At 42.7% G+C, this 16292-nt stretch overlaps 1 protein-coding gene across 2 annotated transcripts; it reads left to right on the forward strand.

Annotated features, from left to right (window-relative positions):
• The first annotated feature begins 532 nt into the window (after positions 1-532).
• LOC135548219 (protein lin-54 homolog) lies at positions 533-15982 on the forward strand. Of its 2 annotated transcripts, XM_064977583.1 has the most exons (14): positions 533-694; positions 2984-3749; positions 4247-4358; positions 4574-4692; positions 6090-6218; positions 6438-6639; positions 6765-6838; positions 6983-7177; positions 7256-7347; positions 7553-7624; positions 7790-7892; positions 8088-8225; positions 12097-12296; positions 12587-15982. In XM_064977583.1, exons 2-14 carry the CDS (start codon positions 3015-3017, stop codon positions 12783-12785), a joined length of 2370 nt encoding a protein of 789 aa, XP_064833655.1. In that variant the 5' UTR covers positions 533-694; positions 2984-3014; the 3' UTR covers positions 12786-15982. The 2 variants fall into 2 exon arrangements, with proteins under 2 accessions (XP_064833655.1, XP_064833654.1); XM_064977582.1 differs by lacking the exon at positions 533-694 and adding an exon at positions 1873-2054 and having other exon boundaries at positions 12097-12591.
• The last annotated feature ends 310 nt before the right edge of the window (positions 15983-16292 follow it).

Genomic DNA, 16292 nt, shown 5'->3' on the forward strand with positions numbered 1-16292 from the left:
ATCCGTTACATATGTAAACCCTGAATTGCTGAAGCTGTGTATTGGCTTTGGAGCCAACGGTCGGACATATTGGCACTCACTAGTAGTTCATGTTTCAAGGACAAAATTACATGTCTTTTTTTGTTGCAGTTGGGCCTGTAACATTAGTCATCTCTAAAAATGATACTTATATTTTTTCTGTTCAATAGCTCACATAATATCATTTAACAGTATGCATGAAGGTGTCTGTAATATAATAAATGTGGCAAAAACGAATGTAAACGTTAACAAATGATGACGGCACTGTGGCTTCAACATAGCGCCCCTTATTAGAAATCTAGTGTATATATACATCATTTGGTGCACCGCGGCTCAGGTTAATACATTTTGCCTCGCTCTGTAACCCTCATTTACTCAAGTGTTTCCTTTATTTTGTCAGTGCCTACGGAGTTGTTGTGTAGATCTATCACACGCTGAGAGCGAGGCCGGAAGTACTTCGATCAATGACGCGCCATGTGGTTGTCAAGGAGTGCGTGACATTATTATGGGATGTTAGGGGTGAAATGGCGCTCGGCGCGGTATTTTGAACAATCGTCTACGTTTCTGTGCTTTTTACCGATATGTTGCTCCACCTGTATGGACCGGTGAAGGAGTATGTGAGTTAAGGCGTTTCGAGACACTAAAAATCATAGCTTCAAGGGGAAAAACAAACCACGTAAGAATCTGTTCGCTGTGTGAAAGGGGCAATACTTTGTGTTGCTGCTGGCTAGGCTTGCTAGCTAGCTAACAGCTGATGATATCAATTTGGCCAGTTAGCAGACAGCTAGCAGCATATGAAGATACAATATATAGTAACGTTACTTGTAGTATGTACTTACAAACTGTGGAAATACCTTATTCTAGTTAGCTAACGTAGCTTTGTTATAGGATTCATGTTGTTGAAGCAATATGAAGTTGGAAAATATCCATTAACTTTATTCACCATTCATTCGGATAAAGGAAACTAACGTTGCATATATTTCATAGATAATTATTATTTTACTGATGTTTGAGAGTTACATTGATTAATCAGCCTGTAGCTTTGTGTGATTATAATGACCTAAAATGTATTGCAAATGCAGCCCTCTATATAGTTTCCAGCACTCCGACAGATGGACAGCAATTTCTGATTTTACTAAGCCAGTTTGCCATTAGGGCCTGTCATTGTTTAGCTTCCAGAGGTTAATGCCGCTGTAGTAATCCTGTCTATTCAATATTGGCTAGACGGAAAAATACCTTCCTAGTATAGGCTGTGTGTCTGCTTTGTGAAATGACTTGAAGGCAGCTGGGGCTTTGACTGTCAAATAGTCAGATGATTACGTCGAGGGTTCCTCTCAAGGTTTCTTTCTTCCAAAAGGAAGTCATATCCCCATTTGATTTAGGTCTCTGGGGGTTTGTTATTTGACAAATGACTATTAAGCGTTGGTCTAATGAATGTTCTCATTCTACATTTGAATAGGTTTACCAAAAACACATAACAGTTCAGTTGTTTTCAAATGTGGACATTTGAGAGAATTTAGATGTATTATTCGTGACGTTATTTACGTAAGTTGTATAGTTCTACACAGAGTATCATGCAATTATTTACAGGCTCATAAGGCTTGTTACAGTATGTGACACAAGGCGGAGAACTCTTAATATTATTACTGTGTTGCACTACCAGGTAATCTATCGCAAGCTGTGACCCCATTACTTTATTGGTAAACAAGATTCCTGACATGGGCGTTCATATCTATTGCTCGTTCTTCCTCTCATCTCTTTAGTTGAACTCATGACGAGGTGAAAATGGCGGATATTTCGAAATCCAACCCGGCATGAAAATAGAAACGTAGCTAGCAAGCTATAGCTGGTCGTTTTCACAGTGCTGCTCCTGTCACAAATTCATGATTTTGACAGGCTGCTTAATAGTTGAGAGAACAAAAAGCAGGCCCTGATCATATATCCTATCCAAAATTGAGGGGATGAACATCGACCCCCTCCCCCTAGTTTATCAACTTGTATATTATCCTATCTGTCTTATTTTGCGTATGCCGGAGGTAGGACAAAGATTTATTTTCTGGGATGTCCAAAGCGGCCTAGCCAAGCTAACTAACCAGCTATCTACACCTCCGCTATGCAATCCATGACATGTTAGCCAAACTATTTAATTGGCACCGTTCGAGATTCGGCGGATTGTGTTGCAAAGTAGGCTTTTGATCTAGTTGTGTTGCAATCAAAGTTAGGATCATAACGTCGTTGCATAAACATGTTTGTTATTGTTCTTGGTGGCTAGCTAAACTAACGTTAGCGTATTCAGCTTCGTTTAGCTCGCTAGCTAGTGTTAACGACCATAGAATGCACTGTTAGTTACCGCTGCAGAGCCATTGCAACACTGCTAATGCTAGCTAAACAGATTATTTATGAATTTATATTGTAACGTCACGTACTTGATTTTCTATTGCCTGTGTGTGTGTTCTGTAACACCCTTTTCATTGCTTATGAATTCATCGCTATCTTTGAAACTATTTGGTGTATTTGCGCTTGTGTTTTTGATAGTAGATGTATAAATCTAATATATTCACTAATGTCACACACTGAATGTTTTGGCTGTATATTGTGACAATAACATCATTCAAATCCATGGTGATTTGCGCCTTCCATTGTCTTTGCAGTGGTGTGTGCAACATCATATGCAGGAATTGGTAATTCTGTTTTAGGCTTCTCACTGTATTTTGTTCATATAGAAAATACTTTTATAATTGTTCTTGGTTGCCTAACAATTGCTTATGGGCACTAACCAAGAGGTATAACAACCTATTGTTAGAAATGCACGTTTATAGCCCAAGTAGCAGCTATCTATATCTGTTTTATAATGTACTGGTACTTTCCTGTCAGTCATTCTACTGAAAGAAAAGTTGTTTAACACATCCAATGGCTTGGTGGAGCTATTGGACTGATGTTCTGATGCTTCCTGTTCTGTTTCCAGTAGTGACTGAGCTGAGTGTAAACCTGCAGACATGGACGTGGTGTCGCCAGAGCTGAACAGTCTGCTCCCTGATGAGATCATGGACACAGAGGCCATCATCTTGGATGACGATCCCCCCGCCGAGTCCCCTGCAGCCTCTGGCCAATCACAGCCTCGTGACGATTCACCAGTCCCCATGGAAACAGATGTGCCCGCTGTCCCAGAGATCGTAAGCCTGTGTTCGGACGCCCCTCCAACCCAGCTGACCCAAGCCGGGACCACCTCCACCCCCACAGGTTCCACCCTCTGTAGCACCACCTCTGCTACCCAGCTCCTCCTCACCTCTTCCACGGTTTCATCCTCCTCCCTCACCTTGCGACCCGCCACAGCCTCCACCCTAACCTCAACCACCCCTAAAACCACCAGCAGCCTCTCCCGGGTTAGTCTCACCCTGGGGGGCTTACAGAAGCTCTCAGCCCCCTTCACCCTCTCAGCCAACCACCAGATCATCCTCAACAAGGTGGCCTCATCCCCAGGCGCAGACACCACCAGGTCCCAAGGCACCACCACCACTTCCACTACTCCAGGGGGCCAGCAGTTCATGGTGACGGCCATAGGAAAGTCTGGCCAGCCTATTGTGTTGCAGCTGCCCCACACAGGCTCCAAGTCTGCCTCAGTGCAGGGTCTGGGGGAGGCCAAGGCCAACCCGCAGCATTTCAAGGTGGTGACGGTCAGCTCAGCCAGTCAGGTATCCACCCTGCAGGCCCAGCAGCTGAAGACTGTACAGGTGAGACCTGTTTGTTTACTTGTTTATTGACTTGTTTAACTTTTTGTCTAAAGGGTCTGGATTCTTTGCAATTCATCAGAAAGTAATTCAGTGTCTTTGCTATGCTGTGCTCACATTGTGTAGTGAGGAGATTCATTTAGTTATGTGTTGTCATGAAGAGCCTTATAAGGCTGGAAATCAATCCCTAACTGTAACCCCTCCACAAACACCATATGTGATCATCTTCATTTCAAGTACACTCACATGCATTTACTTGGTTGGTGAAAGGAGGGGTTACAATTCCACATCATTGCTATTTACATAGAGAAAAAATATATTTATTGGCATGTCCAAACCTAAGTGTTGAATAAAATAAATAAACATTCTGTATTTCTGAAGCAAATACTATAACAATTTTTTTTTTTATGGTGGATGATGTTAACAGGCTTTATAGGTCTGGGCTTTATCTCTAAGTTGTAGTTTGTGCAGTGAAGGTAAATTAACATATTTCTCAATAGATTGCTAAGAAAACTCAGGTGTCTTCAGCTGGACCAATCAAGTTTGTCTTCACTAAAGCTGTCAACAACAAAGGTCTGACTGCCCAGACATCAGTATCCAATGTCATTACAGGTAATCTCCCTGACATGCTCTTCATATTGACATCTTCATAGAAAGAATGCTTGGTTTCCAATGTGCCACACACACCCATGGATAGCTGTGTAATTGAAAGTTTTGACTATAACTGCTTTGAGCCATAGAAATGTATATAGACTTTGATCCCTGCCCCAATTGGGTCTGACCTTATCGTTGTGATTCTGTGTCCTCCCTTAACCCCACCCACCCAGGTCGGGTCCTGTCCACAAGCAGCCCGGTGACCCCCCCGCGGACCATCACCCTCTCTGAGACCCTCGGCTCCAGCTCTAGCAGCAAGATCGCCATCTCCCCCCTCAAGTCGCCCAGCAAGGTCAGACATGCTGCCACTCAATCCCTCTGACCCCACTTTGAGTGAGGGAGAGAGAACCAGTGCAGTTTCAGGGTCTGACATTAGAGTGGCCTACTGGCCCGGGGCCAGTAAACGCATTTCCAGTCAGTGGATCTCCTTTTTGTGTTCCAGTTCAACGTATACTTGCTCTGTTGCAGTCTACCATTGAAGACTACATACGTAGAAGTCATGTTATTTCTATTTGCGCAATATGATTATGATTAGCAATTCACTAAAGCACCACCACGCTGCCGTGAGTCACAACGTCTTGAGAAGTACAAGAGTTGATGCCTTCACACGGCACGCTCAAGCTGTCCAGAGCAAAAACAAGCACCCATCAATCTACTCGCTCAGCTTATTTATTTTAACTAAGGAAAGTGATTTACAAAAGTGAACATACTAGCAATATACTGGCTACTGTTGATAGTCTACAAAAGACACTTTAGCATATGTCTTGGCTAGTCTACCGTAGCCAGGTCAATATCTTTTGAACCCAATTCTCTTAAAGGAGCATTGTCCTATTTTGAGATGATAAAAACATTTAGAAAATCATCTCAAAAGGACATAATTTAGAAATAAAAATGAATGCAGTTAATACATTTTTAAATTTTAAATAATAGAGTAATGACTTGCATTGTACAAAATGTTAGGAACACCTTCCCACTATTGAGTTGTGCTCAGAACAGCCTCTACGTTGGGGTATGTACTCTACAAGGTGTCGAAAGCGTTCCACAGGGATTCTGGCCCATGTTGACTCCAGTGCTTCCAACAGGTGTGTCAAGTTGGTTGGATGTCCTTTGGGTGGTGGACCATTCTGAATACACACAGGAAACTGTTGAGTGTGAAACCCAGCAGCATTGCAGTTCTTGACACACTCAAACCGGTGCACCTACTACCATACCCTATTCAAAGGCACTTACATATTTTCTTTCCCATTCACCTGCTAAATGGCACACAAACACAATCCATGTCTTAAGGCTTGAACATCCTTATTTAATCTGCCTCCTCCTCTTCATCTCCACTTATTGAAGTGTGTTTAACAGGTGACATCAATAAAGGATCATAGCTTTCACCTGGATTCACCTAGTCAGTCTGTCATGGAAAGAGCAGGTGTTCCTAATGTTTTGTACACTCAGTGAATATTACACCACTATTTAATACATATCATAATAACCAAATCTAGCATATTTAATAGCTGCATATAAAGAGAAAGCATGCCAACCTATAGGTCCCGCATGACCCCAATCCATTTAGAAACTATACCATGTCTGGGCCAGTGAGTGGGACCCTGAGTTTTCTCCCATTTTGTGTTTGGATGACAACTTGGAGCTATTGACATGTATTAGTAAATGTATCATTCTGTTTTCACTTTGTGACAGTTGACGGTGGTGTCGGTGGCCTCACAGGTCCCCAACTCCCCTCAGAAGTCAGTGTCTCTGCCTCTCAACATGGCCCACCTGGGACATCAGATACTATTACAACAGTCTACAGCCACCTCCCCAGCCAAGGTAGTCTCAACCCATTCTACTGCGCGGCTACAACAAGCTTTTATAACAGTGTTTCTCAACTGAGGTCCTCTCTGACCCCCAGAACTGCACATTTTTTGTTTTATTCAAACACTGGAACACCTGATTCAACTAGACAACTAATCACCAAGACCTTGATCATCAGGTATGCTACTGCTGATGCTCTTGGAAATAATCTTGACTGTTTTCTCCTCCTCACAGACCATGAAGCCTGTGCAGACTGTGACGGTGGGAGGGGTGGGCGCCCCCCAATTTAAGACCATCTTTCCCCTGTCCACACCATCCAACGTGCAGCAGATCCAGGTGCCAGGCAGCCGCTTCCACTACGTCAGGCTGGTCACTGCCACCACGGGCAGCAGCACGGGACATGCCGGCAGCCCCATCACTAACTCATCCATGACAGGTAGGAGCCAGACTCCCAACTCACCATCCATACAGAGTGGCAGGAAAAGGATTTTAAGTCCAAACGGTGCCATAAATATATAGTGTATATACAGCGGTATATAATGACCTGTTTTACTTCCACAGCCAAGCCCATGGTGGTCAACACAACCCAAGTCAGGATGTCTGTCCCCATTGTCCCAGCACAGACAATGAAGCAGGTGAAACACACGCAACACGAACACACTACTTACTTACAGATTGAATTGCTCCCCTAATCATACATTCACTCAGCCATGACAACATGCACTATCAATAAGGTGAGTGTAATTGAATGAACCTTCATTGTTCTCCTCCTCTCTCAGGTGGTGCCTAAGCCCTTGACATCGTCAGGCCAGGTGCTGACCACTCAGACCCAGCAGAGGTTGATCATGCCCGCCACATCGCTACCCCAGATTCAGCCCAACCTCACCAATCTACCCCCGGGTACCGTGTTGGCGCCTGCCCCTGGCTCTGGGAACATGGGCTACGCCGTGCTGCCCGCACAATACGTTACACAGGTACAGGGCTGGAATGTGTGTTGAATGCATTTTAAACGTGTGTGTTTGTGCTCTCACACGTCTCTCTCCCTTCTCCAGCTCCAGCAGTCGGCGTATGTGACTCTGGCCAGCAGCTCTGGGTTCTCCACCCCTACAGGCATCCAGACTCAGGCCAGACTGCCTCTCAATGGGTAAGCATAACACCACACAGGAAATCTCCAGCTGGAGTATGATCTGTGGTTTGATGGCAAAGAAGTCCTTGTCAGTAGAATAAGTCAGTACAGTAAATCACCTTTGTTTGAATGTTTTAAATTCCTTTTGATATGAAATGTTATGACAACGTTGTAATAAACTCACTGCCCTGACTAATTATGAGCATATTCCCTTCTCACACAGCTTATCAACATCAGGTGCTGCCTTCAGACCACGGAAGCCCTGTAACTGCACCAAATCTCAGTGTCTCAAACTGTACGTACTATAATAACTTACAGGGAACTCAACCTACTCAACTATTGATGTTTAACAGGATTCCTGCTTTAAAAAGTAAATGTCCTGTATTTAGACGTGCAGACGTCATTTGAGATGGGCCTCACCTCTAGCTGTCTATGTTGTGTCTGAATGTTCTCTCTGCAGGTACTGTGACTGTTTTGCCAACGGGGAGTTCTGTCAGAACTGTAACTGTACCAACTGCTTCAACAACCTGGAACACGAGACGGACCGAGCTAAAGCCATCAAGGTGAGGAATAAGACCTCAGATTTGACTCAACTTTATTTGTCTCACCTTATTCTTCCTTTGTGTGAAATAAATGCTTGGTGTGACAATTGTACCCTTTGATTCGTGATATGATTTGGCCTTGTGTAATAAATAACTGTCTGTTATATGTGACTCCTTGTGTACAGAGTTGTTTAAAGGAGTGTATAATTTCCCCAGGCGTGTCTGGACCGTAACCCGGAGGCGTTCAAGCCGAAGATCGGTAAAGGTAAAGAGGGCGAGTCGGACCGCAGACACAGCAAAGGCTGCAACTGTAAACGCTCAGGCTGCCTGAAGAACTACTGCGAGTGTTACGAGGTGGGTCTCTCTCTGTCTCTCTCTGTGTGTCAAGCAAGTGAAATGGTACAAGCAGTAAACATTACACTCACAAAAGTTTCAAAGCAATGGAGATGTCATAATATGGCTATGTACAGTGTTGTAATGATGTACAAAAGGGAAAATAAATAAACATAAATATGGGTTGTATTTACAATAGTGTTTGTTCTTCACTGGTTGCCTTTTCTTGTGGCAACAGGTCACACATCTTGACACTGGTATTTCACCCAGTAGATATAAGTTATTTTCAAATTCTTTGTGGGTCTGTGCAATCTTTATTTTATTTATTTATTTAACTAGTCAGTTAAGAACAAATTCTTTTTATAATGATGGCCTACCAGGGAACAATGGGTTAACTGCCTTGTTCGAGGGCAGAACGACAGATTTTTACCTTGTCGGGGATTCGATCCAGCAACTTTTCGGGTACTGGACCCAACGCTCTAACCACTAAGCTACCTGCCACCTCAATCTTAGAGAAATATGTGTCTAATATGGTCAAACATTTGTCAGGAGGTTAGGAAGTGCAGCTCAGTTTCCACCTCATTTTGTGGGCAATGTGCACTATGTGCCTTCGGCGGTCTCTCTCAATAGCAAAGCTATGCTGCTGTCTGTACATAGTCAAAGCTTTCCTTAATTTTGGGTCAATCAGTTTAGGGCCAAATAGCATTCTAGTTTGTTCTCTTTTCTTGTAAACTCTTTCCAATGTGTCAAGTAATTATCTTTTTGTTTTGTCCTGATTTTGTTGGGTCTAATTGTGTTGCTGTCCTGGGGCTCTGTGGGGTGTGTTTGTTTGTGTACTGAGTCCCAGGACCAGCTTGCTTAGGGGGCTCTTCTCCAGGTTCATCTCTCTGTAGGTGATGGCTTTTATGGAAGGTTTGGAAATCGCTTCCTTTTTAGGTGGTTGTAGAATTTAACGTCTCTTTTCTAGATTTTGATCATTAGGGAATATCGGCCTAATTCTGCTCTGCGTGCATTATTTGGTGTTTTACGTTGGACATGGAGGATGTTTTTGCAGAATTCTTCATGCAGTGTCTCAATTTGGTGTTTGTCCCATTTTGTGAATTATTTTTATTGATGAGCGGACCCAAACCGTAGAGGGCAATGGGTTCTAAAACTGAGTCAAGTTTTTTTTTTTTTAGATCCTGACTGGGTTGTTGATTTTTATGTTCCTTTTGATAGTGTAGAAGGCCCTTCTTGCCTTGTCTCTTAGATTGTTCACAGCCTTGTGGAAGTTGCCTGTGGCGCTGATGTTTAGGCAGAGGTGCGTATAGTTTGTGTCAAATAGGGTGTGCAGGGTGAATACGTGGTCTGTTGTAATTGTAGAGTCCAGTTGGATCTGGTATTCTTTAATAGCTTATTCTAAGATATGTATTTGATCATGGACATGTTTTTTGCTGTTTGAATTTAGTTATAGAACCAAAATGATTAGAGAAGTGGATATCCATACATCTCCATTTAGTTATAGAACCAAAAGGATTAGAGAAGTGGATATCCATACATCTCCATTTAGTTATAGAACCAAAAGGATTAGAGAAGTGGATATCCATACATCTCCATTTAGTTATAGAACCAAAAGTGGGAGTTTAGAGAAGTGGATATCCATACATCTCCATTTAGTTATAGAACCAAAGGATTAGAGAAGTGGATATCCATACATCTCCATTTAGTTATAGAACCAAAAGGATTAGAGAAGTGGATATCCATACATCTCCATTTAGTTATAGAACCAAAAGGATTAGAGAAGTGGATATCCATACATCTCCATTTAGTTATAGAACCAAAAGGATTAGAGAAGTGGATATCCATACATTTCCATTTTGAATAGATGCAGTGCATTCCGAAAGTATATAGACCCCTTGACTTTTTCAACATTTTGTTACGTTACAGCCTTATTCTAAAAACGGATTCAATTGTCCCCCCCCCCTCATCAATCTACACACAATACCCCATAATGACAAAGCAAAAACAGGTTTTTAGAAATTTTAGCGAACTTGTAAAAAATAAAATGGAAATATACATTTACATAAGTATTCAGACACTTTACTCAGTACTTTGTTGAAGCATCTTTGGCAGCGATTACAGCGTTGAGTCTTCTTGGGTATGACACTACAAGCTTGGCACACCTGTATTTAGAGTTTCTCCCATTCTTTTCTGCAAATCGTCTCAAGCTCTGTCAGGTTGGATGGAGAGCATTGCTTGTCGTATAATATTCTAATCAAGTGAGGGAGACTCATTTCTTCAACAATCCCGCGATTGAGGCCACTGTTCTTGGGGACCATCAATGCTGCAGACTTTTTTTTGTACCCTTCCCCAGTTCTGTGCCTCGACACAATCCTGTCTCTGAGCTCTATGGACAATTCCTTCCACCTCATGGCTTGGTTTTTGCTCCGACATGCACTGTCAACTGTGGGACGTTATATAGACAGGTGTGTGCCTTTCCAAATCACGTTCTAAAAACATCTCAAGGAAGCTCAGTGGAAACAGGATGCACCTGAGTTCAATTTCAGGTCTGAAAGCAAAGGGTCTAAATTTTATATAAATACTGTATTTCTGTTTTGCAACAACAAAAAAGTCCATAAACCTGTTTTCGCTTTGTCATTATGGGTTATTGTTTGTAGATTGAGGATTTTATTTAATCCATTTTAGAATAAGGCTGTAATGTAACAATGTGGAACATGTGAAGGGGTCTGAATACTTTCTGAATGAACTATTCGTGTTTGTTCCAATTTTCCCGGAAGTGGTTAGATTTCATGGATTCTTGAATTACATTGTGTTGATTTCTGACGTGATGTTCCTTTTTCTGTAGTGTTTCAATGATTCACCATAGTGAAGGTGTAGGCTCAGGTTTTCTGCATCTGTTTTTGGTTGGACAGGTTTCTCAATTTCTTTCGTAGGTTTTGCATTCTTCATCAAACCATTTGTCATTGTTTTTTTAATTTTCTTAGGTTGCCTGCTCTCAATTTTTAGGTTTGATAGGGAAGCTGAAATGTCAAATATACTGTTTAGGCTTTCTACTGCCAAGTTTCCACCTTCACTAAATACAGTGAAATGTTTTGTCCAGGAAGTTATCTAAAAGGAATTGAATTTGCTGTTGCCTAATTGTTCGTTTTTTTCCCCCGGTAGGTTTCTACACTACTTTCATTCCATCTATAGCATTTCTGTTATATTGTGCAGTTCCTTTGGCTTTGATGCCTCTACTTGAACAGAGCAATATTCAATCATAACTATGATTTTGCTGATCGGGGTGTCAGTGGGCTGACTGAACACTCTGAGAGACTGGGTTGAAGTCAGTGATAAATCTACAGTACTACTGCCAAGGGACGAGCTGTAGGTGTACCTACCATGGGAGTCTCCTCGAAGCCTACCATTTACTATGTACATACCCAGCGTGCAACAGAGCTCCAGGAGTTGTTTTATTTTTTTATTTAAATAAAGGTTAACTAGTTATGTGGGGGGGGGGGGTCTCAGCTGGTTGGGGGTAAGGGCTGTGACCTGGGTGTACGTCCTCTTGACGTGGCTTCTCTTGATGCAGGTCCTTCTGGAAGGGGTCTTGGCGGGATATCTGTTGCTCCTGTGTGAGGTGCTGGGGCTGTGGTTGAGGGTGACTTCATTCAGGGTCCTGACAAAAGTTGGGATTGCTGCCTTGTAGAGGTGGACCTGGTCGTAAAGACTGTTCAAGTCCAGGGTGGACTATAACGTTGTACTCTGTTCTATTATATGTTGCACGCCACTTTACATCAGGGGTGGCCAGTCTTATCCCTGAAGCGGTGGGTGCAGGCTTCTGGTCCGACCTACTAGTAGCACACCACGTTCTTGGTCACGCCTGCTTATTTATTGAGACTCTCTCTGCCAGGCCAAGATCATGTGCTCGTCTACCTGTAAGTGTGTGGGCTGTAAGAACTTTGAAGAGAGCCCTGAGAGGAAGACTCTGATGCACCTGGCCGACGCAGCTGAGGTCAGAGTTCAACAACAGACGGCAGCCAAGACCAAGCTGTCATCACAGATCTCAGACCTGCTTACACGGACCACTCCCGCCATCACCAGCGGAGGGGGAGGTAAGACTCCCTCCCTCTCTACACTCGCCCTCTCCAGCCTCACCCCCTCTCTACTCACCCCCTCTACCTACCCCCTCTCCTCAACGCATCTTCTCTAGATTTATTTTCTCTATCCTTAACGCCTCCTCCCTCTCACCCCCCTCTCCAGCCTTGGCTCCCCCTCTCTCCAGCCTCGGGTCCCCCTCTCTCCAGCCTCGGGTCCCCCTCTCTCCAGCCTCGGCTCTGTACTCCCCATCTATGGTGTATCTTGTTCTAGAGCAGTGGCTAATATCTTCATCCTCTCTCAACCAGGATGCCCTATACGTTTGTGACGAAGGAGGTGGCGGAGGTGACGTGCGAGTGTCTGCTGGAGCAGGCTGAGCAGGCAGAGCTGAACCAGCAGCCCCAGGCCACCGCAGAGAGGATGATCCTGGAGGAGTTTGGACGCTGCCTCATGAGGATCATCAGCTCGGCGGGCAAGACAGACTGTCCCTCCATCAACTGCTAGGCTAGGTCCAAGGGCTCTCTCGATTTGCCTCTCACCCAGCGCTGAGAGAACTCGTTCCTGGGAGACTGAAAGGGTGGCCCCCTTTCTCCCCAAGCCCCAGAGCTAAACATTGGTACTGGTGAGTGGTGGTGATCCCTGGGAGGTCCTTGGTTTCTCTGTCTCCCAGGTTAGCTATCCCCATAGACATTGGATTGAGAGGAGAGTAGACTGCCCCGTCAACTGTTATCTAGCTAGACCCAGCACCAGGAGGCAAGGACAGCCCTGTGCAATGCTTACCCAGCCTCAGAGCTCTAGCATTGGGAGAACTAAGGGACATTAATTGCTATGGCGCTGGTGCTGCTCCTTCTTCAGTTAGTGGGAACAGCCTTGGCTGAAGGGAGGGGCTGTCCCCATGCCTGCCTGAAAAAACAAGGATTGTGGGAGAGACTTGGCAGAGAAAGAGGTGCAAAGGTTGAGCAAACGAGCGGGACCAGGATTTGGGTTTTAACCAGTTCTTGGTTTCGGTGCACCCTCTGACTGAGTGGAATAGCACAGTTTGTTTGTTTGTTTTTGGAAGGGGGTTGTTTTAGACTTACCTTGCACACTTTTTGATAATAGGTATTTTTACATGTTTTTTTTTTCTTCTAATGTATTTTTTTCTACCATCCTATCATGGCTCTGTTTGTCCCTCTCCTTCTCTCTGGTGTGATATTAACATGTTTTAATCATTTCTGATGGTTCTTCAGTTAGTAGCCCAGGTTCTAATCATGATGCTGATCTCTCTACAGTTGCTAGCTTTTACTGTAGCCCACAAGATACCCCCACTATTTATTTTCCTCAACCACCGTTTCAACTTGTGCTTATAAAAATGTCTAAGAACAAATTCTAAATTCCCACTTTTGATTTTATCATGGATATGGATTCTATTTACCATTTTTAAACAAATAATTAGTAACTATTTAAATTTACATTCACCAAACTGGGTTTTGGGGTAGCATACAGTCCTGTTTCTGACACTTTCAGGTAGGGTAAAGTTTCACAATATCAAATCCAAGTTATTTGCTCTGCTAAAGTGCTTATGGTACTCTAAACTCTAAATTAATTGTGAAGGTAGGAAAGTTGTCCACTTATTAGGTAAATAGGAATATTGGAATCTAAGTGACCCTACTTTAACTTCTTTGTGAATAACAAAGATGTAGAGTAATGTATGTAGAATAGTGCACACACATCCATGTTGGATCACTGTCAAGAGGCAGATTGTTTGATTGGATAATGAATCTAGCCATAGTATCACCGTATGTCAGGAGCACTGCAACTATTTTAGTATAGCAGAGTGCCTTTAGTCTACAGTGAGCTGATGATTGGCATGGTAACTTTTTTTCTACAATGTCATCATGGATTAGGCTACCAGGTAACACATGATTTGGCCTCTGTGTGTCACACTAACTCTGCCCATCAGGTATGTGTTCAACAGCATCTGGGTGGTGTTTCTAAAACTCGTATTATCATGTCCACTAGTCTGGTGAACACACAACTCTCAAGTCCTCCTGACTACAGTCTGGAATGGCTCCTCCATGTTGGCACAGGGCTGTGTTTTTACTGGTTGGTTCTCTTCTGTATTATTCTCACTCAAACACCAACATGCATGGCCACACAACCCCCTGAGCGCTGCCCCTTCCATTACAATGGTTGTATTTTAAAAACAACGCGAGGTCTCAACCTCTGAGGGGGGAAAAAAATCACATTTGATTGAACCAATCAAAGCCATCGCTCAATTTCTGAGTGAATATTGCATTAACGGCCTTCTTTCCAGACCAGTGTACGACAGCTGTCCCTGTGCTGTGAGTCATGTGGGTCGCGCCAGCCAGGCTACATTTCCCCCTCAGAAAGCCAATCCCTCTCTGTTTTTGTATTGGGGTGAGTGTTGTGTGTGTTTGGGTGTTGTTTTTAAAATACTGTTATTAGTATATTTATTTCCCCTCAGGATACCTTTGCCTTACCTTCCCCAGTCTGCTCGGGGCATTGAAGGACTTTTACTACGTTGTCAGTTGTTTCCCCCAATGTTGTTGAAGACGCACACATACTTATTAAAACACGTTCAAGATCTATCAAAAAGCAGGTGTTTGTTGATATAAATTGCCCTTGTCCAAAAGAGCATGACCATGTTATACACCATCACACATCCTTTTTTAAGTTGTAATCATCCCTATGCACTGAAAACTTTGTTTATTGTATGGATGATCTTGCTGGATGCTGAGGTTATTACAAAATTGCTGTACAGGAGCATCAACAATTGGTTTGAGCAGCGTGATGCATCCCTAATAAAACACATTTCTCTAGGCCCTGTTCAGGAGGGTGCAATGTTACAGAACGTTCAGATAGAAATGTATTGTGTAGAACTAATACAGTGGTATTTCAGGTAGAGGATTGGAATTATTGGCACTGTTACATTTCTATTTGTAACATTTGTTGAGTCTCCCCTCATTGAATACAGCCCTAGTATCCATTGTCAACCCACAAAGTGGGATGTTTCAAAGGGCTTCCAATAGTTGAGCACAAACAGAACGCTGCTCTGAAAGTGATCTGCCCAGCTCACTCCCTTAATCTGATGTTGAAAGGTGGTGGGAGAAATGTAACATAAAAAATACATTTATATTATCAATAAAACTAAACAGCAAAGTTGTGCTCTGTCTGTGAACAGAAAAGTTCCTATCAAATCTATATATTTCAGGAGAAACCTAGCCTTCTATCAGGTAACCTATCCCATGGCATCTGGTAGTGCTCTGTACACTAGACAAAACAATAAACCTTCTTTGTACCTTCTCAATGTGTGCAATATCAGGCTTTTTTTCACTGAGGGAATCTCTGTACTGACCTGATCTGTATAAATCTGTTACCTGCTGCCCCTCCATGTATAAAAGCCCCTGTGCAACAGCTCAGTAGTACTACTTGGTTGTTTGATTGTATATCGTATGTTAAGTGACCATTGCTTTTTAGGTGAAATCATGTTTTTTCTTATGTCACCGTTCTTGTAAACATCTCTTTCTGTCTGGAATTATTTATCTCATGTTATCCTGACTATAACACAGTATCACCAAAATTAAAGTACTTTTAATTATTTTCAGATTTATATTGAGTAAAGCCTATGTAAGATGTTGTGACTGTAATGTAAGCAAAATACAAAGCAAATAAAATTTATACAGTTCTTTAAAAAAAAAGTTTTCTAAATCTTTGCACTAAATTGCATTCATAATTTACTAATTACATAGAATAGGGCGATCAAATATTGTCATATTTCTGATAAGCCAATTTTCTGATTTCAGATGTCTGATTGTTTTCGACAATAACATGAAGTTGATTTGTACGTGATTTATGCTATGCATTAACACTACACTGTAATTATAACACTTAGTTGTGTAAGATATTTTATGATCAGATGAATTGCAATTAATTGCAAAGTCCCTCTTTGCCATGCAAATAAACTGAATCCCCCCTCAAAATATTTCCATTGCATTTCAGCCCTGCCAC

Source organism: Oncorhynchus masou, chromosome 11, assembly GCF_036934945.1.
Source record: "Oncorhynchus masou masou isolate Uvic2021 chromosome 11, UVic_Omas_1.1, whole genome shotgun sequence".
NCBI lineage: Eukaryota > Metazoa > Chordata > Actinopteri > Salmoniformes > Salmonidae > Oncorhynchus > Oncorhynchus masou.